At 44.8% G+C, this 23427-nt stretch overlaps 1 protein-coding gene across 1 annotated transcript in view; it reads right to left on the bottom strand.

Annotated features, from left to right (window-relative positions):
* klhdc8b (kelch domain containing 8B) overlaps positions 1-23427 on the bottom strand; it is a 131452-nt gene that overhangs the window by 9226 nt on the left and 98799 nt on the right. Inside the window, exon 5 of the mRNA XM_078543316.1 lies at positions 5496-5597. Within this exon, the coding sequence (XP_078399442.1) occupies positions 5496-5597 (102 nt within the window). The remainder of the gene's footprint in view (positions 1-5495; positions 5598-23427) is intronic.

Below are 23427 nucleotides of genomic sequence, written 5' to 3' on the forward strand. Positions count from 1 at the left end.
ACCCTTGACTCCCTTGTCAATCAAAAATCTGTCTAACCCTGCCTTAAATACATTCAATGACCCAGCCTCCATAGGAACATAGACATAGAAACATAGAAAATAGGAGCAGGAGTAGGCCATTCGGCCCTTCGAGCCTGCTCCGCCATTCATTATGATCATGGCTGATCATCCAACTCAATAGCCTGCTCCCGCTTTCTCCCCATGTTCTTTGATCCCTTTCGCCCCAAGAGCTATATCTAACTCCTTCTTGAAAACATACAATGTTTTGGCCTCAACTATTTTCTGTGGTAGCGAATTCCACAGGGTCACCACTCTCTGGGTGAAGAAATTTCTCCTCATCTCAGTCCTAAATAGTCTACCCCGTATCCTCAGACTGTGACCCCTGGTTCTGGACTCCCCCACCATCGGGAGCATCCTTCCTGAATCTACCCTGTGTCGTCCTATTAGAATTTTATAGGTTTCTATGAGATCACCCCTCATTCTTCTGAACTCCAGCGAAGATAATCCTAACCGACTCAATCTCTCAATGTTGTGGAAGAGAGTTCGAAAGACTAACAGCCCACTGAGGAAAGAAAATTCCACCTCATTTCCATCTTAAATGGGAGACTCCTTATTTTTAAATGTTACCCCTTAGATCTACAGTCTCCCACCTTCTCTGTACTCACCATCTAACCCCCTCAGAATATTCTATGTTTCAATAAGATCACCTCTCATTCTTCTAAACTCCGATGAGTATAGGCCCAACCTGCTCCACCTTTCCTCATTAGACAACCCTTTCATCCCCACAACAGGAGTGGTAAAAGCCCTCAAGCATACCAAATTCTTAAACCCTGAGTTTGGACAGGGGATGTTCACAGACTTTTCAAATACGGGGCCTGATTTAGATTTCATCTCACTCAGCAATCAATAAATAATGATTAGGATTGAGAATCTTGGCTTAAATTTCTTAATCGTAGCTCAGATACACTGAAGCCAATTGGAATATCCAACACTGTTCCTTGTGAGATGCACAAATTCTCAAAGACTGGAGCCAGATTTTCCTGTCCCGAAATGGGATGGAACAGAGATGGGACAGCAAAATGGCACTCAGAGCCTGTGTGTTGGCCTGTTGCCTCCTCCATTCCCAACCTTGATAATGTTCCCGAGGATGGGTGCAGCGGGTGGGAAAGTGAAGTCTCCCACCTTAATTAGGAGGGTTGAGGTCATTTAGGGAGCTTGTTAAAGAGATCGTCATCTGACCTCTCAAAATTTTCATGGGGGCTGGTGGCTGTTAGGAGCTCTCTGAAGCTGACCACCTGCAACCTGGTGGGAACACAGATCAGTTTTATTTAACATAAAATAGGGAAAATTTGGACAATGACCTATCGAGCAGTAATAAAATTTGACTGGTTAGTTATTAACCTTTCCCTACTCCATCCCAGGTCCAGATCTCTATTTGCCCTGGCCACTTTGAAGATCAAGATGCTCCGTTTATTTTAAGATGTCTCACAGACAGCAGCCACAGCAATGGCTGCCAATTAGGGCCCAAAATTGGCACACTTCCCTGGTGTCACACCTCCATTCCCGCTCCCCCCCACCCCCACCCCCCCACCCCCCCTCACCAACCGCGGGCACTAAATGGATGACAGACCCATCTCTAAAGTCATTAGGACCCCAATCTTGTGAAAATTGCATTTCATGGCACGCGGGAGATGGAGGCGGGTTCACGAGCCCACCTGCAATTGGAAAACCAAGAATTAAACCTCTCTGACTTTGCTTACTCTGCGCCGGCGCACATGAAAATCCATTTTATTTTCTATAAAACGGGTAACAAAGCTTTAATAAAAGTGATGGTACTGATGTGATAGATTTTAAATACATCAGTGAAATAAGACAAGTTTGAACTTGCTACAACAAATTGATATTTCTGAATAAGAGATTTGCTGTGTTGCCAATTAACTCAAAACGCAGCAGAAAGTATCTGCATGAAGTTTGAAAGATAAAAAGCAGCTGGCACAGTGTTCTTGAAATTCAATTGGGGCAAAATCGGATAACCCCCCGGCACAGTAGACTGGTGCAGAATGAAGGCATCATGGCTTCTGCCAGGTTATCAAGCATTGATCTGCATGATGCACTGTCTTTGGTCTCACACGGGAGGGAACAGAACCCATTTTGGTTCCAGTTGACCTGTGATGTCCACAAAGCAAAGCCATAAATCCTAGCAAACCCTTATGCTCAGTTTGTCTCTTGTCTCTGGCAGTGATGGTCTCCTCAGCTTTGATTTTCTTCTGAAGAAGCACAAATTCTTGGTGCCAGGGTAGGAAACGAAAGAAAGTGAGGTAGGGAACCTCCCATCAAATCCTTTCTCCTCAAAATGGATGAACAATTTTCCTCCAACACCATCTCCCCCATTTTGGGGGTGGAACAATTTGCCTGCCGTGTGCCTGCTACTGCCATATGTAATATGAAAGTGGGAAGCAGGACTTTGGCCAACAGCTCACATCTCTCAGTCACTACTCTAACTCCACTTCCCAGAATGGAAGCGATATTCAAAACTCTTAGTTTTAATTCAGGACCATGTGACTGCAAGCTGCAGATTTTTTAAGAGTTACCTTAGGCTGCGATATTCTTTGATTTTCAACCCCTGCCCATTATGACCTTCATGAAGCATTGGGTTTATACATTGGAAAGATGTTTAAATTCCTTTGCTTGGGGCATTTTATTTCATACCACCAAATAGGAAACATAGAACGAATTGCAAGGTAGAATGTTAATGTTAATGCCCCCCTATACTCTTTTGTACTCAACTTATTACCCACTGTCCTGTCTTATACAAGACTTAAATATACCAGGATGGATAGCGGGAGGGTTCTCTCAATCTCCTGCTGTAATTTTAGACCCTAGAGAAATGATGTAAATAATACTTTACAAGGCATTGGCTGGTCTTCTGCCAAAGTTATGATAGGAGATTGGGAAACTCCATTAAAGTTTGCTCCAAAGGTCTTTAGCTTAATAGGTCATTTTTCATGTGGTACTTTGCAAAGATTTCTCTGAATCGAAGTATCATACCTATCCCATCTATGTGTGACTGAAGTTTTGTCAGGCATAATGTTGCTCAATCAAGTTGATGGTTTCTTTAAGGTTACTACACCTGCTCTGTAGAATGGTTTCCATTATTTTATCTGTCATTGACGTTGACTTAATTGGACAATAGTTGTCTGACTCATGTTTGTCCCCTTTTTTAAATATGCGTACTAAATTTTCTTGCTCCTGATCCAATGGAGCTTCCCCAAAGCTCAATGACCTCTTCTTGATGGCAGCCAATATCCCAACAAATAAGATCTAGCTGCACAGCATCAACAAGAACTGCCTCAAGTAGGAGATTGCTACCTACAATGAATATTGCAATTAGTAGTCTGAGTTCAGACTAAGAAAAATTTAGTAGTGCAATAGTTGGTATTGTAGAGCACCATGTCCCAACCAAGCTCACAGCCCTGGTTTTGTGAATGGTTGGAATGCTTGTTAGTTAGGAAGAAACAGGCAACCTGAAGAAAACTATCTTCATAATAAGTTCAGTAGAAAAATGCTCTGTTATCAGCTTATCTGAGGAACATAAAGTATAAATCATTGGAAGTAGCAGGACAGGTTGGGAGATTGGGCAATAAATCATACAGTATCCGAGGGTTTATTAATAGGGGCATAGAGTACAAGAGCAAGGAGGTCATGCTAAACTTGTATAGAACACTGTTTCTGCCTCAGTTAGACTATTACGTCCAGTTCTGGGTACCACACTTTAGGAAAGATGTGAAGGCATTAGAGATACTGCAGGAAAGATTCACGAGGATGGTCCCTCGGATGAGGAACTTCAGTTATGTGAAAACATTGGAGAAACTGTGATTGTTTTCTTTGGAGAAGAGAAGGTTGAGAGGTGATTTGGCAGAGGTATTCAAAATCCTGAGCGCCTGGACAGAGTAGATGGGGAAAACCGTTCCCACTGGTGGAAGGATCGAAAGTGAAAGGGCACAGATTTAAGGTAATTGGCAAAATAAACAATAGTGACATGAGGAACAACTTTTTCGAGCAGCGAATGATTAGGATCTGGAATGCACTGCCTGTGAGTGTGGTGGTGGTAGGTTCAATCGAGGTATTCAAGAGGAAATAGGATTATTATCTGAAAAGGAAGAATGTGCAGAGCTACAGGGAGAAGGCTGGGAAGTGGAACTAAGTAAATTGCTCCTACGGAGACCCAGCGCAGATGTGACAGGGCTTCCTTCTGTGTTGTACAATTCTGCGATTCTATGAAGTTTGTGAGCTGAATCATGGTTCATGAAACTACATGATTCTCAAACAAGCTTCAAAGACTAATAGAAATCAGTCAAATCTAACTGCAGCACCACCATCCATTCACTTGTGAAGAACAACACCTCTGTAGGTGAGAAATAACACCACGGTTACTGAAAAGTCATTTGAAATCTAAGGTCAAGATCTAAATGTTCATTGAAATATAGCAAACAAAGTGCACTGAGTCAAGAGCAGGCACAACATACTTAAACACTTCATAATCACAGAAAAGCAAGACTTACCCTTATATAGCATGCTATTATATCCTTCCAAAATATTTTAAAATACTTTAGCACAAAGATCATGTTCTCAAATTGTACAGAGGGGCTTAAACCAATAAGTTACTGACACAGAGAATAGAGTGATACGGTTGATAAGCTGACATTGGCCCTGATGAGAAAGGTACTCAGACTCTCCTAACTTTATCGAAGAAACTTGTTACTCTCTGGCTAAACTCCCTGATAACCAATGCTGCTCCATTTGAGTGGAAAACAACAAATATTCTTTTATTAACAACTGGGGCTCAAATTAGATTCCACCTCTCTTGTCCTTAAAGGGCCTCTCCTTCAAAATATATTCTTGATGGACATTTCCTTTGTGTACCCAGCATAGTATAATTATAAATTATAAAGATGCATTTATAGTTTTGTTCAACTGGTGCACATTGTCACTTTTCCACTTTACTATTCCTATTCCTTTGTATGATTTGAGCACATAACCTAGGTGCTGAAGTGCTTTAAAATGTTTTGGAGCTAATAATTAGTGTCTGCTCTTGCAACCAGTAGGTTTTAGTTGCTGTATTTCAAGGAAATGACTTGAAGTGATTCTTGACCTTAGAGTTCAAATGACTTTTCAGTAAACGTGGGTTTATTTCTCACTTACAGAGTTGTTGTTCTCCACAAGAGGATGAAATGTGGTGTTGCATTCAGATTTGATTGGTTTCAAGTAATCTTTGGAGCTTGTTTGAGAATCATGTAGCCCGGAGCTGAACTTGTTCCTCAGATAAGCTGATTTTTCTTCTATCTCCTTTTCTTTTATCCAGCTGATTTAACCGCTTAAAGTGAGCGATGGATCACAGTCCTTGTCCAGCACTTGATCTGCTGTTACATGCACGGGCAGGAAATGAATCCCATCTCTCTCAGTGGAAATGGTGCCACTCAAGGAATAATTATTACCTAGACCTCCAGCAGCAATCACTCTTCCTCCAATGTGGCCCACAGAGAAGTCTGCACGTTTCTCTTTCATCCGGGTGGAACGAGACTGCTTCGTCCAGGTGCCTAATTACAAAAGAGCAAGCATTTATTAAACTGTAGGAGAGATCACAAATGTCAACAATGATTGCTAGGTGTATGCCCAAACATTGCAATGTTCTGAACGCTGTTTATTGAATGTACTTTGATATTTCCATTTTAGTTCTTGAATATATAGGCGGAATTTTGTGGATGTGAAAGGGGTCTTGGCCGTTGGCTGGAAAGCCCTTTTCAGGAAGGTACACCGCATCTTGTGCAACTCAGGCACTTGTCAGGCCAGCTGCAGGCCTGCCCAGGGATTAAGGACCCCGGAGGTAGCCATCCCGCCTGATGAATACTGCCAGCCAATTAGAGGCCGGCAGCTTTTCTACACTCAGCAGCACTACTGGAGAGGTGGTTACTGCTGCCTGTATGACACCCACCTAATGTGTCAGATCGAGGAGGGAACCAGGTACAGGCGAATGAAGGTGAGTTGGAGGTTGTGGGAGGCAGAAAGGGAGTTACGGAGTGACGGGAGGGGTCACAGCAAGGGCAAGGGATTGGATCCCAGTGGGCACCCCTCACACTTCCTGATGCCAGGTCCCTCGATCAGGTACTGAGTACCTTTGAACAATTGACCTTCCTCTGGGAGCCCGCAAGCAAACACGCTAGGGTTTGCTTGATGTGCTCCCTGCATGGGGAGCCCCCGCCACCCCCAACTCTCTGCTGGGCTAATACCAACAGCAGCAGTGTGAGGTCCCTAAGTCAGCATTAATTGCCCACTTAAGATCTTCAATCAATGGCAGGGCAGGAAGGCCGTCATAGACCTTCCTGCCATGGACTTAATCAGAGTGGAGGCGGGAAGTGGCAGGGTCCCCACCCACTACCCTCCCACCTTATTAAATGCCCCCCCCACCACCAAACTAATCATGGGGCAGGGCAAGGGATACTGCTCTATGGACGGAATCATCCCAGAGTCGCATTAAGTGTGGTAACAGGCGTGAAAAGTGACGTTTTACCTGCGGCCACATTTGGAAGGTTCTCACACCATATTGTCTGCTTCCCGGTGTGTCCAGCCTCATTAATAATTCACTGAAAACATGCTGGATCGCTACCAGGCAGGCGCAGATTTGCCCACCATAGCGTGATCTAAGCGCTTACTCGCACTGGGCGCCATATTTAAAGCGCGCCAGAGCGCAGCTGACTTCATGTCTACAGACCAGGACTTCTCCAGGCGACAGATGACACCAAAAGCAAAGGTGATGACAGCCCCCAAATTTAGTGACGCCCCTGTGGGGCGCCTGCTGGAAGTAGTGGAAGGACGCTGCAACGTCCGCTATGCCTGCTCTGGGCTGCAGGAGGTCTACCAAAGTCACCAATCCGGCCTGGGAGGCAGTGGCACAAAAAGAGCACAGAGGAGATCAACCATCCAGTGCAGGAAGAGGACGAATTATCTCACCTGTTCTGCCAGGGTAAGTCAAGCACCGCATCACTCTCAACTCTCACTCCCAAACCCATCACACATCCACAGAGATCTCACACCTCAAGGGACAGCGCCACTAACACTCACACACACCCTCACATCTCCATCAGGCTCATATCCTCTGGAGCTCGTGTCCTCATCCTGTCCATGGCTCCGCTCACCACACAAACATTCCATGCATCCTTATCATCTGCTGCGGCACGCATCCCGCTCACACTCTGTTTTCATGCAGGAGAAGCTGGCTCACAACAGGAGGGAGAGGTCCCAGACTGGGCGGTGGACTCGCCGACATTAGGCCCCTCACTCACTTTGAGGAGCATGCCATTGTGCTGACTGGTGAGGACGTGGACTGTCCCTGCAGTGACGGAGGTTGGTGGCGAACACCCACTTGAGGATCCTCCACCAGATCACCCCTCTCTCAATGCAACTGTGCGTGCTCTCTCTCCTGCTTTTGACTCTTCTGCCATGTACTAATTATCTCTACTTTGGTTCAAAGGGAACTCTGCCAATCTACCGATGCCTTGAGCTAGTCAGTCTCCAACCAGGTTCTCACCTCCAGCCAACAGGGCACCTCCTCCATTGAAGAGCTGGAAATAAGCAGCATGGTCACAGCGGTTATCCACACCTCCACCAGCACAGAGACACATACCTCGGTGGGACTTAGATGTAGAGCAAGGTTCGTGCTCACAATCTGGTGGTCATCGGATGGGCAAGTGTCCGCAGCAGAAGGAGGCAGGTGCAGCTGAGCTACCTGGCACTCAGAGGACTGCTGGGAAAGAAGCATCTGTCAGGCCAAGTCAGCTGACGAGCCTCTGGATTCAGCCTTCCAACTCATCATGAGGAGTCAGCAGAAGGTGGGGGAACATCATGCAGAGCTGTTGGAAGCCCTCAACAGAGTGGCACGTGAGTTGGAGGAGCACATTTGCCTGCTCTCTGATGAAGCAGTTCCCATTGGGAAGGATGGCGAACACTATGGAGACCCTGGTCCAGCAGAACACGGAGATGCATGCAGATGCATTGCAGTACCCATGGGTGAGTTACTGCAATGGCAACGCGAGAGGGAAATGGGCCACCTCGATGTCCCTCCAGGCGCTCCTTCCCCTCAAGGAGTCAGGCTGGGGCCCTCAGGTACCCGAAGGGTGTGCGGCAGCTGGACACCCCTGGGTCATCCATCTCCAATCTCAGAGGCTGTCTGCTCTATCCGAATTCCTTGCGCCTGTGACCTTCTCAACATTGTCCTCTGTCACCGCAGAGGGAGCAGCTGGCCCACAGCTGGACAGCCAAAGCAAGCTGGGGCCCTCAAGGCCTCAGCTCTGCAGAGGATGCACACCAAAATCATCAGAGGCAACAGGGCCAACCATTGTATAGGCTGTCTCCACCCCTGCTGCGGATGTCAGGGCAGAACTAGAAGTATCAGGCCTAGAAAAGAAACTCTGATCGCAAGTGGTTGCACGGGTGAACACATTTTGTCATTTTATAATCTGAAAGTATACTCACTTTCACTAAATAACATGTAATGTTATCTTTCAGCTTCATTTAGAGGCTTTGCAAGTCCTCTCACTGCAATCGTCCCCCACCCCTGCCGCACCCCCCCCCATTAACAGTTCAGCTGCATGCAGCCAGACCACGAGTGATTCTGAAGAGAGAAGTTTGTGTGTGGCAGGGCCTTTCCAAGCCTTGTGTAATCACTCTGCCACACATGCTGGGGTTCTCCGGTTGTCCATCTGAGCATCCCACCCACTGATTACACACCCATGCAGCAGCTGTACCCATTCAATGCGAGGCTCCACTCATTTTCAATTTGCAAAGTATGGTAGTCAATAAGTTATTTATAAGCTCCCTACATCCTTTCCTCTGCCGCAGTCACCCATGTCCTTTCCCCCATCACAGATGACCCCCCCCATCACCTTCGACCTACCCACCGTTACTCTACAACCCAAACCCTTATCATTTCAGGATGTCCAAGTGAATGTGCGTGTTCCCGACCTTGCTGAAAATCCCAGCCCCATCCACATTGATCTCCCCAACCTCCATTTCCCATCCCTTCATCACCCCACCCCGCAGCCTCAACCCCTCCGACACCTTCACCCCCTACAACCTCACCTCCTGACACCCCACCACCCCCAACATCCCAATCTCACTCCTCGGCACCCCCGATACACCTTTTTCTCCCACTCACACCTAGAACTTCCTCCCATCCGCTCACCGATCAAGCATACCAGCCCATGGCGAAGTCCGTGAAGTCCTGAAGCAGGTCCGCAGTATCAACAGGGACCATGGAAGACGGTGTGAGCCCCAGGCCAAGTCTATGAAGTTCCCAATCCTTAGCGAAGTCGAAGCTTGCTGCATGGAGACCTCCCACCTTCGGAGAGATGCTCTGCGGCGGAACCACGTCTATGAGGATCCACCCAGCATGCGATGCATGTATTCCTCCAGGGTCCATTAGTGGGATGCAAATCGGGTTCATGCAGGCCCCCGGCGGGATTGGCAATCTGCCATGGCAGACACCATTGATGATCCCGCTGTGATTTCATGCCAGGGTGAAAGTTATTTCTGCCCCTGCCACCGAATTCCTCCCCCCTGCCCGCCAAGACGCCCGCCACAAACGGAAGTGGCCCTGTTTCTGTAATTTCCATTAATGGGGTAAATTATCCATCAAAGCATTCCATTGCCCTATAATCTAAATAAATGCAAATCAGTCATCAAACTAGTTCTTCCAGTCGGATACTTCAGCATTCAATTTATCTAAACTATAAATTTCACTTGAACAGGCTTGCAAATCATCGCTTTGAAGCTTTTTTTAAGCATGTCAATTACTCCAGAACTCACTTTTAATAATCTATCTTTTTCACAAAATAAATTAACCTCCAAGGTCATGGTAAGTGAAGACATCAGTTTTCCAAAAATATTGCAATAATAAATTATTCACTTCATTTAGTATCCAGATATTTGTGAGAGGGTTTTTGCCTTTTTAAACCTACAGAAGGATGTTCAGATTCCTTCAAGTATTTATGTCAGATCATGCACAATTGTTCAGTCCATTATTGAAGATGGATTTAATCGGCGGAGTGGCTTATGTGTGGGCGGCAGGGGCTCATCAACCACAACTACCACACTCCACTACCCCTCCTCCGCATCCTGCCCCTGCCATCATCAGTTTGAGACCCAGGTTATTTAAATGTTGGACTTCCTTTACATTCCTGGCTCAGAGGGAGCCCATTGGCACTGAGTGCTCCCTGTGTGGGCAGGGGGTGGGGGGGAGGGTTTGCCTGAGTCAGGGCCTGCGCGCGAAATAGCGCAGAAATCTCCCCGAGGCACAGAGCTGCCCCAAGGAGATTAGTTTAAGTTCAAAAAATTTTAATAAAGGAAAAAAAAATTTTTAGGACATGTCCCCTCATGTGAAACTGTCACATGAGCTGGGACAGGTCTATGAATTTTATTAAAAATGTTTTCAAACCTTTAAAATCCTTCATGAAACCTCATCCCGACCGCAGATGAGGTTGCATGAAAAATGCGAAGGCCGCCTGGGCTCTTCGCCTGCCCGCAAACCTTAAGGTTGGACGGGCAGCTCAGTTTATTGATTTGATTGATAGTTAACTGGCCTTAATAGGCCTTTGACAGTTCGGCGGGCACACAGCCGACTTGGCAGTGCGCCTGCTGAACTGAAAATCTGAAAGACGCACAGTGACGTTGGGACGCATGCCCGATGTCACCGCGCGTCATTTTACGCCTCGGTGAGCGGACCCCGACCCCGCTCGCCGAGCCGAAGATTCTGCCCCTACTTACTACCTATAGGCTATTTCCACCTCTGTAACATTGCTGGATTCCACTCCTGCCTCAGCTCATCTGCTGTTGAAACCTTCATCCATACATTTGTTACCACTACCCATGACAACAATGATTTACATTGAAATAGCACACTTAATGTAGTAAATCGTCCCAGGGTGCTTAGCAACAGCATTATCCATAAAAGCACCAATCCACCAAAAGCGTTAAGGGAAGATGACCAAAAGCTTGATCAATTAGGTAGTTTTTAAGGAGCATCTTAAAAGAGAAGAGAGAGGTAGAGAGGCAAGGACATTTGGGAAGGGAATTCCAGTGCTTAGGGCCAGGGCAATGAAAAGCATAGGCACCAAAGCGAGAGTCATTAAAATCAGGGATGTTCAAGAGGCCAAAATTGGAAAAGCAAAGGTTTGCAGAGCCGGAAGAAGCTACAAAGATTGGAAGGATGAAGTCATGGAGTGATTTGATAAGGTGTTTTTGGAATTTGTTGCTGAGGGGTAGCATGTAGATGAGAAGTAGAAGGGGGGCAAGAATAGATCCTTGTGGGGGACTACCATGCAGAAGTGAGACGATAAGCCATTATAGATGATTCTCAAACTACATTTTGTTAGATAAAAGTAAAACCAAGCAGGGGCAGTTCCGCCCAGCTGGACGATGGAAAAGGCAGTTGAATGAGGATATTGTGGTTAATTGTGTGGATGAGGAGGGATGAATTATCATTGTCACAATCATAAAGAATGCCATTTGTGACTTTCACAAAGGTTATTTCAATACTGTGGCCAGATAAGAACATAGAATTTCAGGAAAAAGTGGGCATGGATTTGGAGAACAACAATGTGTTGAAAGGCAGCATATTTTGAAGGTTGGTTGCTAGGGGGAGGTGGTGACAGCACCCGAGGAGAGGAACCCATTAAAAATATCAGCTAACATAGGGCTCAGGAAAGGAAGCTGATAGGTCAACAGATTGGTCAGAATAGGAAAGGAGCAGGATGTGGATTTCATACAAAGGTGAAGTCATAGAGACCATTACAGGAAATGAATCAGAATCTAGAGAAAGATTTAAAAAAAAATTCATTCATAGGATGTGGGCTTCGCTGGCTGGGCCTGCATTTATTGCCCATCCCTAATTGCCCTTGAGAAGGTGGTGGTGAGCTGCCTTCTTGAACTGCTGCAGTCCATGTGGTGTAAGTACATCCACAGTGCTGTTAGGAAGAGAGTTCCAGGGTTTTGATCCAGCGACAGTGAAGGAACGGCGATATATGAGTTCAGGGGTAGGCCAGTGGAGAATATTTGAGGAAATTTCTCAAGGAGAAGAGGGGGAAGCAGCAGAGGCAGCTGAATGGATCATCTCGATCTATGTGACAACAATGTCCATGAGCTCCTCACAGTCAGAGGTGACAGGGGAGGGTAGTTTAGGAGACTACTCTTTGCGTTTCTGGATGATTTTTGAATAGTGAACAGTTTTAGCGATGGGGAGCTTAATCCCATAATTCTTTAAGTGGTCCAGCCAGGTTTAGCAATGGATGGTTAAACCAATTGATTGCCAAAGGCATTCAAATCTACACCTTGGAGTTAAGGGAACAGAGGTGATGGATACACCAAGAGGAAAAATTAGACTTGGGGAAAATAATACTTTTAACGGAAGCAGGGCATTAAAGGTTGTAGAGAGGGTGTGATATATTAAATCAGTAGCTGCAGAAGTTAAATGATGAACTGTAGGACAAGGGCTAGATGGTTGGGAATTTGAAAGTGCACGAAAATTGAGGGAGTCTTTACCCAGAATGGGCACAGAGAGAAGAGGGTTTGGGAGGGGGAAGGGGAATAGGGGTAGACGGCAATACAAGGAAATGATCATAGATTGCCTTATCAGTGATAGTAATAATAGCAGTAGCAAAACCACATGAGATGACAAGGTGGCAGCATAGGTGTGCAGGCGAGTTTATATGGAAGAAGACATTTATGGAGGAAAGGACAGTAAAAATAGAGGAAAGAAAGCAGCAAGATTTGAAATAGAGGTTGAAGTCACCAAGGAAGCAGAAGAGATATCTCAGTGAAAATATTGGAGTCATATTTGGGGTGGAGGTACAAACTTTTAATTGAAACGCATAAAGGGTGGAAGCAGGTGAAACACTCAAAGGAAGAGAAGATGTCAGAGGAGTACGGAGACAGACCAAGGTGTGATTTAGAGATATGGGCTACATTATCACTGCAACAGTTTGAACAGGGCAGGTGGTGAAAAGTATAGCCAGGCAGGGAAGCTTCATTAAGAGGACAAGTGTCATCACCCCATAACCATGTCTCCGACAAGACCACACTGTCAATCAATCCAACACTCTCCTGGTTGACTTCCCATTTTCCATCTTCCACAAACTTGAGCTCATTGAAACCTCTGCTGCCCATTTCCTAACTTGCACCAAGTTTCATTCACTCATCACTGCTATGCTCACTGACCTACATGAGTTCCCAGTTGGGCAATGCCTCAATTTAAAAATTCTCACCTTTGTTGTCAAATCCCACCATGGCTGCGTTCCTCTCTATCTCCTCCAGACCTACTACATATTGAGATCTCTGCGCTCTTCTAGCCTGGTCTTTTGTGCATCTCCTGTTTTAAACAATTCACCATTGACAGCCATGCTTTTAGCTACCTGGGCCCTAAACTATGAATTTCCTCCTTTAATCTCTCACCTCCACCTCTCTTTCTTCATTTAAAATGCTCTTTCGAGCTTTTGGTCACCTGTCCTAATATGTCGTTTGCTGTCAAATTTTGTTTGATAACGTTCCTGTGAAATGCTTTGGGATGTTTTACTACTTTGAAGGTACATAATGTAAGTTGTTGCTGTATATATCTACTCATTAAATGAAAGTAGAGAAGGTACATGACAGTTACCATCATCAGTAACGGCACCAAAATGGGTGTTAAGGGGGCTGCTGGAAATTCGCAATATGTTACAGCAGTGACAGCAAGGGAAGAGACAACCAATATATCCCTTTCCTGGCTGAGCTCTACATGATTGACTCAGCCATCTGCGGTGCCAGTAAATACAGCCTCAATTCCCCTTGCAACAACAGTCCTATAACTTACTGGCCATTATGGTGTCCTCTTGACCATTATGCTGAAATAAAAGCCTGCACGAAACAACCATTCCAAACCAACTTTATCAAACAAACCATCAAATTGTCCATACCAGAGTCAATTAATCACCCTTGGGTATTTTCATAACCTTTTCTGTGTCTTTGCCTGGCCATGTGCTCCTATGAAGTGTATGCTGACTTTCAGTGGAGAAGACTGCAAATGACCTTGGAGGAAGACACTTGCAGCTCTGGCCCTAGAAGGCATGACTTCAGACTATATCATCTCGGCATGGGCAGCAGCAGTCTGGGCTAGCTGATTGACAGGAAACAGCAAAAACGCTAGCAGATTGGCAGTGGTTGGAGGGCAAAAGCTGTCATTCTGTTGCATGGCTGAGATTGCATGACTTTGGTCTGAGTTTCCACTGCAGCCCTCAGACAGTGGGTGGCTTCAGCTTGTGCTGCTGGGAAAGGAGACATCATCCATCAGGTGCTGCATCATGGTTGGGTCCACAAGACTCATGGAGTTGGCCACCCCTTCCATGTTGTTAAGCATGGGCTCCAAACTCTGGGCAAAGCCCTGCGCCAAATTGGTGCTGGACTCATTCATGCTCCTTGACAGTAATGGCTGGTTTTCTGATAGGCCTGCTAATGCACCAAGCATTTCATTGAGCATACCTTTATCTGTATGTCTTCGATTGAAGTTCTCATTTGAGTCCTCTGCAGCAGAGCCTGTGAGCGACCTCACCCTCCAACGAGCTGACACTGCACTTTCCTTTTCCTCTGCTCTGATGCAAACCATTCATGCCCAGGGACTCACCACATGCAAAGCCCACCTCTAAGCTGTCTCTAAAGTTCATCCAGTCCCAGTATTTGAACTGATGGCTGCAAGTGTAAGCTTGAGTGATGGTGTTTCATCGTCATCATTGGCCTTTTCTTCCTCTTGCACTTCAGGCTCCCACACAAGTTCAACAATCATCCAATAACTTCAAAATGGAGTTGGAGCTATGAGAAGATTATTTCTCTTCAGCGAACTACATAAATTGGTCGGAAAAACAGAATTTACTATCAATGCTGTTACTGTTAATTAGGGTTTATATTTTTGTCAATTTTAGAGGTATAACTCAAAAAATATTCCGAGCGTCCAACATTCTCAATGTAATCTTGACTACAGATATCAATAGCACTACAGTCAACTAGCACCAAATAAAAATGATGCGTAATTTTTCTCAGAAATTAGATTTAAATACTCGTTAGAGATCCTTCAGGATACTGATGAGCTGCATGGATCCCCCAGTGTGAAGCTCAGACTGCCCTCACAGCTATGTGAGGCCACACATCTCACAGGCCACCTCTGTGTGTCTGCAGCATGCTCCATGTGATCACCGCTGTGAAATGCTTTGGGGCATCATGGGGATGTGAAAGGCAGCATTTCAAATTCAAGTTCTCCATCTCTGGATTTAGGTGAGGCTAGCTTTTTTCTTTACATTAAAAAAAGACAACTGTATCTCTATATCACCCAGCTGGAAACACTACACAATATGCTGGCTGAAAATTTCAATGCTCCTACTCAGTTCAAATGGAAATAATATTAACATTGAGCTCATTAATGCTGGCACTAAAACCTGCATTGCAGCAGACCTGGGGTCCTGCTATCATTCACACTGCAGCAAGTTTTAAACCTTCCATTTAATTTATCGATGGTATGAACACTGCAGGAATGTCAGGGAGAATAATATTCCAACGTCTACAGATCCAGGAAGGTTAGCAGTAGAAAGAGGGTAAGTAAGGCTGCCCTTTCACTCCAATAGGTTTTGGTAATTGTGTCCATCATTCATTTGTCAAAGTTGCCATGGAAATTCAATCATAAATTTTCTTAAGAGCCTAAAATATTGACAGTGTTTCCCACAGCAGGGATCCATGCACCAACACATTAAACTGCTTCTTTCAACGGCTTTTCAGAATAAAATCAATTGCATGCCAACTGAGTCACCGACAGAGCCTTATCCAAAGAAAAGATGCATATTTAAGATACCAATATTATTAGCAATTAAAATCCTTAGGGTGATCTAGTCTCTGGTCCCTGCCTTAAATGGGCTAAGGGAAGTTGTGCTGATTGAAGGGGAGATATTTTCCTGCAGCTTTGATGGCTTCAATTATTCACAGTGCAGAATGGTGACTGGTGTTGTGTTGCTTTAAAAGGAACAAAAATAATTATGAGGAGATGAAATAAAATGAAATAACTGGATTTGCCGTATCAGAGAATCAAGGGATAAGGAAAGGTTTTAAAGTTTGTAAATGAGGATCATTTCAACTATTCAACATCCCCAGCACCAAGACTCACTAGGCTGAAGATGGGTCAGAGATAGGGCTACACCACATTAGCGCCAACTCTGGTTTTACTTCTATCAAGGCAGGCTCCATATTAACCTTGAAGATTATAATGGCCATGTCAAAAATCTACAAAAAGACCTATATGAAGATATTCAAGCCATTTAGGCACTAGGGGTTTCCACTACAAACATGGCTACTTGGGCATTATGTTTCTAGATTTGTTATGTTTCCCTCCTCCTCTACCTCAGTTAAGCACGGAAGTCAGCCAAGGTTCAGTGAAAACAACTCTTATTTGTCACCAGAGGCACTTCATTGAGTCAGTGACACTGCATTTTTTCTTCTTCACTAAACATTTTGGGCAGAATTTTACATTGTGTGCAGGCGCGCGCTCGACAGCCAGTACATAAAATGACGCACGATGACGTTGGGCGTGCGTCCTGACATCATTGCGCTGTCTCACGATATTTCGTTCGGTGGGCACGCGCCGGAGTCGGCTGTGCACCCGCTGATAATTGAATGGCCTATTAAGGCCATTAACATACTAATTAACTTCAAATTTATGCTGCCCGTCCAACCTAATGGTTGACGGGCAGGCGAAAAGGCCAAGCGGCCTTTACGTTTTTTAAGAAACCTCATCCACGAGCGGAATGAGGTTTCCTAAAGCTAACACTGATTGTATAAGAACTTTATTTTGAAAATAAAAACATGTCCCATCTCATGTGTCACAGTCACATGAGGGGACATGTTTCATTCAATATTTTTAAAAAGTGCTTCAATCTCCCTGAGGCAGCTCTGGACTCGACTCTCCCTCCTCCCTCTGCCCGCACAGGTAGTGCTCAGCGCTACTGCTTGTGATCCACGCAGGGCGGGCTTTAATCGTGGTGTGGAGCTGATTGCGGGCAGCGGTCAGCTCCACGACAGCCCCTGTCCTCTCCCACCCAGCCCACCCAACCAATGTAACATCTTAGCCTTTTACAAAGGGCTTATTTAACTAAGAACTTGATTTCCTAGAACTTTCTATCTTACTCAATGGCTCAAAAGGCAAGCAATTTTTGTGGATGATGTATTACATTATTAGCACTTTTTCTTGCTTGCCATTGTACCTATGAATCAGGTTCATTTACAAAATATGGCCCAGCATGCTCATTAAACACTAGCGCAGGAACAGATGATAGAGCTGATTTTCGCTCTGGGGAAATCGTTTGTGGATAATTGTGATTCGGGTGCCCATTATTTTCCAATATGAAAGGTTGTTGCTTCCTATCAACACAAACTCAGAAAATTAACCCCGACAAGTTTGACACAGCTATTAGGACAACATAGATATGTACAAGCTTTAAATTGTAATGCTGTTTACCTGTTTACAATGTTTATGTTTTCAAAGTGCTGCTACTAACAGGTGACAATTGGACTGTTCCAGCAGGTATTAGCTGGAAGCATATCTTAGATGAGGGAATGTTTCACAGTTCATACTAATTATTTGGAATAAATCAATCTATACTCAGGCTAGGGCTAATTCGTTACATTCATATGCAAGCGTTATATGAATCTTTTGAAGCATATCTTTGAATGACAGCATCATTTGAGTGTGATACATTTTTAATTTCCTTTGAGTGCTGCATTGGCGGAGTTACCATCCTTCAGCTGAGACAATAAACCAAGGTCCTGTTTGCCTGCTCAGATCGATACAAAAGATTCCACAGTAGTATTTCAAAGGAGAGCAGTGAATTATCCTTGGTGTCTTGGTCCCTCAACCAAAATCATATTATCTTATTGCTGCCTGTGGGCTCTTGCTGTGTGCAAATTGGCTGCCATGTTTCCAACATTAGAACAGTGACTACGAACACGGAGCAGGAGTAGGCCATTCAGCCCCTCGAGCATGCTCCGCCATTTAATAAGATCATGGCTGATTTAATAGTAGCCCAAAATCTGCATCCCACTGTTGTAGGGTGGCCGAGTTGTTCTATGAATGATTGAGTTATTCTGTAGACACTTCTTAGATGGAAATTTAAGTTTATTTACAATGTACTCAGCAGTAACTACACGTGTGCTTTCAACTCTAACTCCATCTCTACACTGACTCCTATTGATTATGACAGATCATGCGATCTTCCTTAACAAGTATTTTTCTTAAAGGTACAGTACACACTCAATAAAACCATAATTACTACATTCCTCCCCCTTTAACTTGGCTATACATATTGTATTTACAAGTACATATTTTTCAAGTCAACATAATATTTACACTGGGTAAGGAATTTACTAGTTCAGTTTTTTGGTGATTTCCTGATACATGTGGAAAGTCGCAGCTCCACAACTTCAGATTCTTTGTCAGGAACCTCCTTTTCCGGTGTTGCCTGAACATCAGATGCTTCGGTGGGCACTTGTAGTTCTGTAACCTCAACTCTTACAGGAACATCAGACATGTTAGTCCTGAGCTGAGTATTCTCAACAGGAAACGCAGACCAGGTCATGATCACTAGTGGAACCAAATCTTGTGATTTGTCTCTCTCGTCCTTAAATGTTCCACCTGTTTACGAATGATCCGGCCTTCCACCTCCACGTGGTAAGATAGAGGTCCAGTCACCACACTTATTCCACTCAGTAACCACTTTGGTCCTTCCCCAAAGTTCTTCACGTTTACCGGCTCTCCCACCGTAAATTCCCTCGCACGGCTATGCCAGTCATGTCTAGTTTTCTGGCTTCCCTGTCTCCTTTCCACCTTCCCCTCTAAACTTGGCATAATTAAGCTCAATCATGGCCTAAGACAGCATTTCACCAATAATTCCGCAGGTGTGACACCTGTTGCATGAGAGGTAGTCCTGTAATGAAAAGGAAAGCGTGCTAGCTTGGCAGCCAAGGAATCGCCAGTTAGCTTTTTCATGCCTGCCTTGAACGTTTGAACCGCCCTCTCGGCCAGTCTGTTTGAGGGAAGGTGGTACAGTGCAGTTTTCACAAGTGATACTGTTGAGGCTGATAAACTGTTGAAACACAGCACTCGTAAGTGCCGTGCCGTATCGGAAATTACTACTTCTGGTAGTCTGTGGATGGCAAAACTCTGATGTAGACTCTCAATTGTAGTGGCCGACATTGGTGACTTCACCTCATATACGTCCAACCATTTTGAATGGGTATCGATAATGAGCAGAAACATTGTTCCCAGGAAAGGTCCAACTTAGTCAATGTGTAAGCACACCCAGCGTCTACCTGGCCACTCCCATGTGTGCTGTCACTGGCAACTTTTGCAGTTTCTGACATTGCACTAAGTGCTTTACTAAACTCTCTATTTCGCCATCCATCCCAGGTCACCATAGATAGCCACATGCTATGGTCTTCATTTGGGCAATTCCTGGATGGGCACTGTGTAGTTCAATTAAAAGTGGCTCTCTTCCCTTTGGGGGAACTATCGCTCATGCTCCCCACAATAAGATGTCATCCTGGCTGGTTATTTCATGTCTTATGTTGAAGTACGGTTTCATTTAGTCAGATATGGGCTCCTGTGACTAACCATGTAGCACTTGTTCTCGTACTTGAGATAGGACTGGGTCGCAACTTGACCAGTTTCTGATCTGTCAAGCACATACCGGCAAGGAATCTAAGAAATTTAACAGTAAAACAAGTTCCTGTGGAACTTGGACGTGCTCATCATTTCCTTGAAAATGCAAACGACTAACGGCGTCAGCATTTGTGGTTTGATTGCCAGGCCTATGTAAGAAAGCGTATTCATATGCTGACAGAATTAAAGCCCACCATTGTATTCTTGCTGAGGCTATGGGTGGTATAGTCCTAGCAATGGTTTGTAGTCTGAAATCATTGCAAAATGACAGCCGTGTACCTGCTGGTGAAATTTCTTGACACCAAAGATGATGGACAGGCCTTTTTATATCTGTGGGTATCCCTTTCTCGTTGTGGTGAACGTTTTTAATATGTAACCTATTGGCCGTTCCATGCCACCATCCATCCGATGAGAGAGCACTGCTCCCACTCCGTAGGGAGATGTGTCACACGTCAGCACCAATTCTTTTACCTGGTTGTAATGCACTAATAGATTGGACAAGTGCAACAATTGTTTCACCTTTATGAAAGCTTCTTTCTGGGGCACCTCCCAAGACCAACGTTGGTTCTTTTTGAGTAGAGAATGCAGGGGGGCCAGCACTGTAGACAAATTGGGTAAGAACTGCCCATAGTAGTTGATTATTCCTAGGAATGATTTGAGCTTTGAGGTATCCTTTGGCACAGGTGCCTCACTTTCTCCTCAACCAGGTGGAGGCCCTGTGAATCTACCCAGTGGCCCAAATTGATTACCTCCCTCGTTTGGAATGCATACTTTTCCTTTTTCAAAGCACTCCAGCTTGCAAGAAATATTTTAAGACTTCTTCTAAGTTTGCCAAATGCTATTTTTCAGTGAATCCTTTCACCAATACATCATCTAAATAGACCACAACCTGGGGCAGTCCCTGCAGTAAGCTTTTCGTTCTTCTCTGAAAGATGGCACAAACGGAGGAGACACCGAAAAGCAATTGTGTATTTTGGTACAACCCTTTGTGGGTATTAATTGTGACAAATTCCCTGGAAGCATTATCCAACTCTAATTATTGATAAGCATGACTCATGTCAAGCTTTGTGTACATTGTCCCTCCTGCCAGCTTGGCATACAGGTCTTTGATTTTTGGAATGGGGTGCCTGTCTAGCTTAACTACTTTCTTAACCGCCAGTTTGTAGTCTCCACAAATTCAGACACTTTGGTCAGGTTTAAAGACGGGGACTACGAGTGCTGCCCATTCTGAGAACTGAACATGTTGTATAATGCCCAGTTTCTCTATTCTGTTCAGTTCAATGTCGACTTTTTCTCGCAGGGCATATGGCACCAGTCTCGCCTTCATGAAGTGAGGCGTTGCTTCCAGATCCACATGAATCTTTGCCTGAAGGCCCTGGATTTTCCCCAGTTCCTCCTTAAAGGTGGTGGCGTACTTTCTAAGTAGCTCTGGTAGCCCACTTGCTCTCAACTGGAAAGTTTCAGCCCATTCTAACTTAGGGGAGAATTTTCTCCCCGTTGGGGGGGGGGGGTTGGACGGGAGCGGGCGCAGGCGGGCGCGTAGCCGAGCGTCGCCCGTGATCGGCTGTGCGCCGCCATTTTACGTGGGCGGGCCAATTAAGTCCCGCCCAGCGTGACATGCACCCGGAAGGGCTGCCTCAGGGAGATCTGTTTTATTTTTGAAAATTTTAATAACGAAAAAAACATTTTTAAGACATGTCCCCTCATGTGACAGTGTCACATAAGCTGGGACATGTTAATGAATTTTATTATAAATTTTTATTCAACCTTTAAAAACCTTCATGAAACCTCATCCTGCCCGTGGATGAGGTTTCATGATAAATGTGAAGGCCGCCTGGGCTCTTCGCCTGCCCGCCAACCTTAAGGTTGGACGGGGAGCTCAGTTAATTCATTTAATTACTGTTTAAACGGCCTTAATAGGCCCTTGACAGTTCGGCGGGTGCGCAGCCAACTCTGGTGCGCGCCCGCCGGACTCAAGGCCTAAATGACGCGCGGTGACGTCGGGACGTGTGCCCAATGTCACTGCACATAATTTTATGTGTTGGTGAGCAGGCCCCACCTCTGCTTGTGACCCGAAGATTCTGCCCTTAATCTCCTTTAACCAATTTCGCCCCAGGAGGCTTGGCCCTTAACCTGCTACCACCATCAAGGGTAGCTTTGCCGATTGGCTTCAGGTTAAACAACGAGTAAATGTCTGAACTTGTTGTTTCATGCTCTTCTACATTGTAGATTTCATTGGGCTTCTTCTTTTATTTACTATCTTTCCTTGCATTGCCTCATTATATGTACATTTCTGTGACAATGGTAGCATTCGATTTTTTAAAACTGCCAATCACTAAAGGACTGATTGTAGAATAATTTTAGTAGAGGTGAAAGCAATCTCACTACTAAGTTATTTTTCTTTATTTTTCAGCTAGTTTCCCGCTTCTCGGCAGAATCTTGCTTTTATGCACCTCTTTCAGCTGAGTATTCCCCCCCCAGATGTGGAGGATGGCACCGTTTTGCACATCCTGTATTGCTTTTGAATCTCTCGCTGCACTTTCCATGGCCAGTGCTAGCTCTAGCATCTTCTTGAAATCCAGATTCACTTTGGACAATAATCTTTTCTGAATAGTGTCCTCTTTGACATCACACACGAAACAATCTCTGAGCATGTCGTTCAGAGTTGTACCGAACTCACAATGTTCTGTTAGCTGCTTCAAATTTTCTACGTGGCATGCAATTGTCTCACCCGGGGCTCTATTTCGCAAATTAAACCTCAACCTCTGCAGCATGACTGAGGGCTTTGGTTGAAAGTGACCCTTCACGAGGTCCACCAATTCATCGAAATTCTTTGAATCGGGGCACTGGGTGCCATCAAACTTCGAATCAGACTGTAGGGTTTGCTCCCACAAGTACTGAAGAGGACTGCTTGCCTCTTCTCTTCCCCCATAATCTTATTTGCTTGAAAAAAGAACGTGAGGTGTTCTATGAATTGAGATCAATCGTCTGTGGCAGGTTCAAAAGGATCAATTCTCCCAAATTGTGACATTTTGAGAGTGGACAACTTCTTCAATTCTAACGGAGCTTGCTACATACAATCACTGGGCAAAGTACAGAGCCGATTTCTTTTTAATTTGATTTCTTCTGTTCAATCCTGTTTTATCCTTGTCACCAGTTTGTTGTAGGGTGGCCAAGTTGTGCTATTAATGAAAGAGTTGATCTGCAGACACTTCTTGGGTGGAAATTTTAAGTTTATTTACAATGTACTCAGCAGCAATTACATGTGTGCTTGCAACTCTAACTCCATCTCTACACTGACTCCTATTGGCTACTACAGATCTGAGATCTTGCCTAACAAGTATTATTTTTAAAAGGTACATTACATACTAAATAAAGCCATAATTACTACACCCACCTACCGCCAATAACCTATCACCCCTTGCATACCAAGAATCTATCCACCTCTGCCTTAAAAACATTCAAAGACTCTGCTTCCACCACCTTTTCAGGAAGAGAGTTCCAAAGACTTTAACCCTCTGAGAGAAAAATTTTTGCCTCATCTCTGTTTTAAATGGGTGACCCCTTATTTTTAAACACTGACTCCCTAGTTCTAGATTCTCCCACAAGAGAAAACATCCTCTCCACATCCATCCTGTCAAAAACCCTCAGGA

Source organism: Cetorhinus maximus, chromosome 6, assembly GCF_964194155.1.
Source record: "Cetorhinus maximus chromosome 6, sCetMax3.hap1.1, whole genome shotgun sequence".
NCBI lineage: Eukaryota > Metazoa > Chordata > Chondrichthyes > Lamniformes > Cetorhinidae > Cetorhinus > Cetorhinus maximus.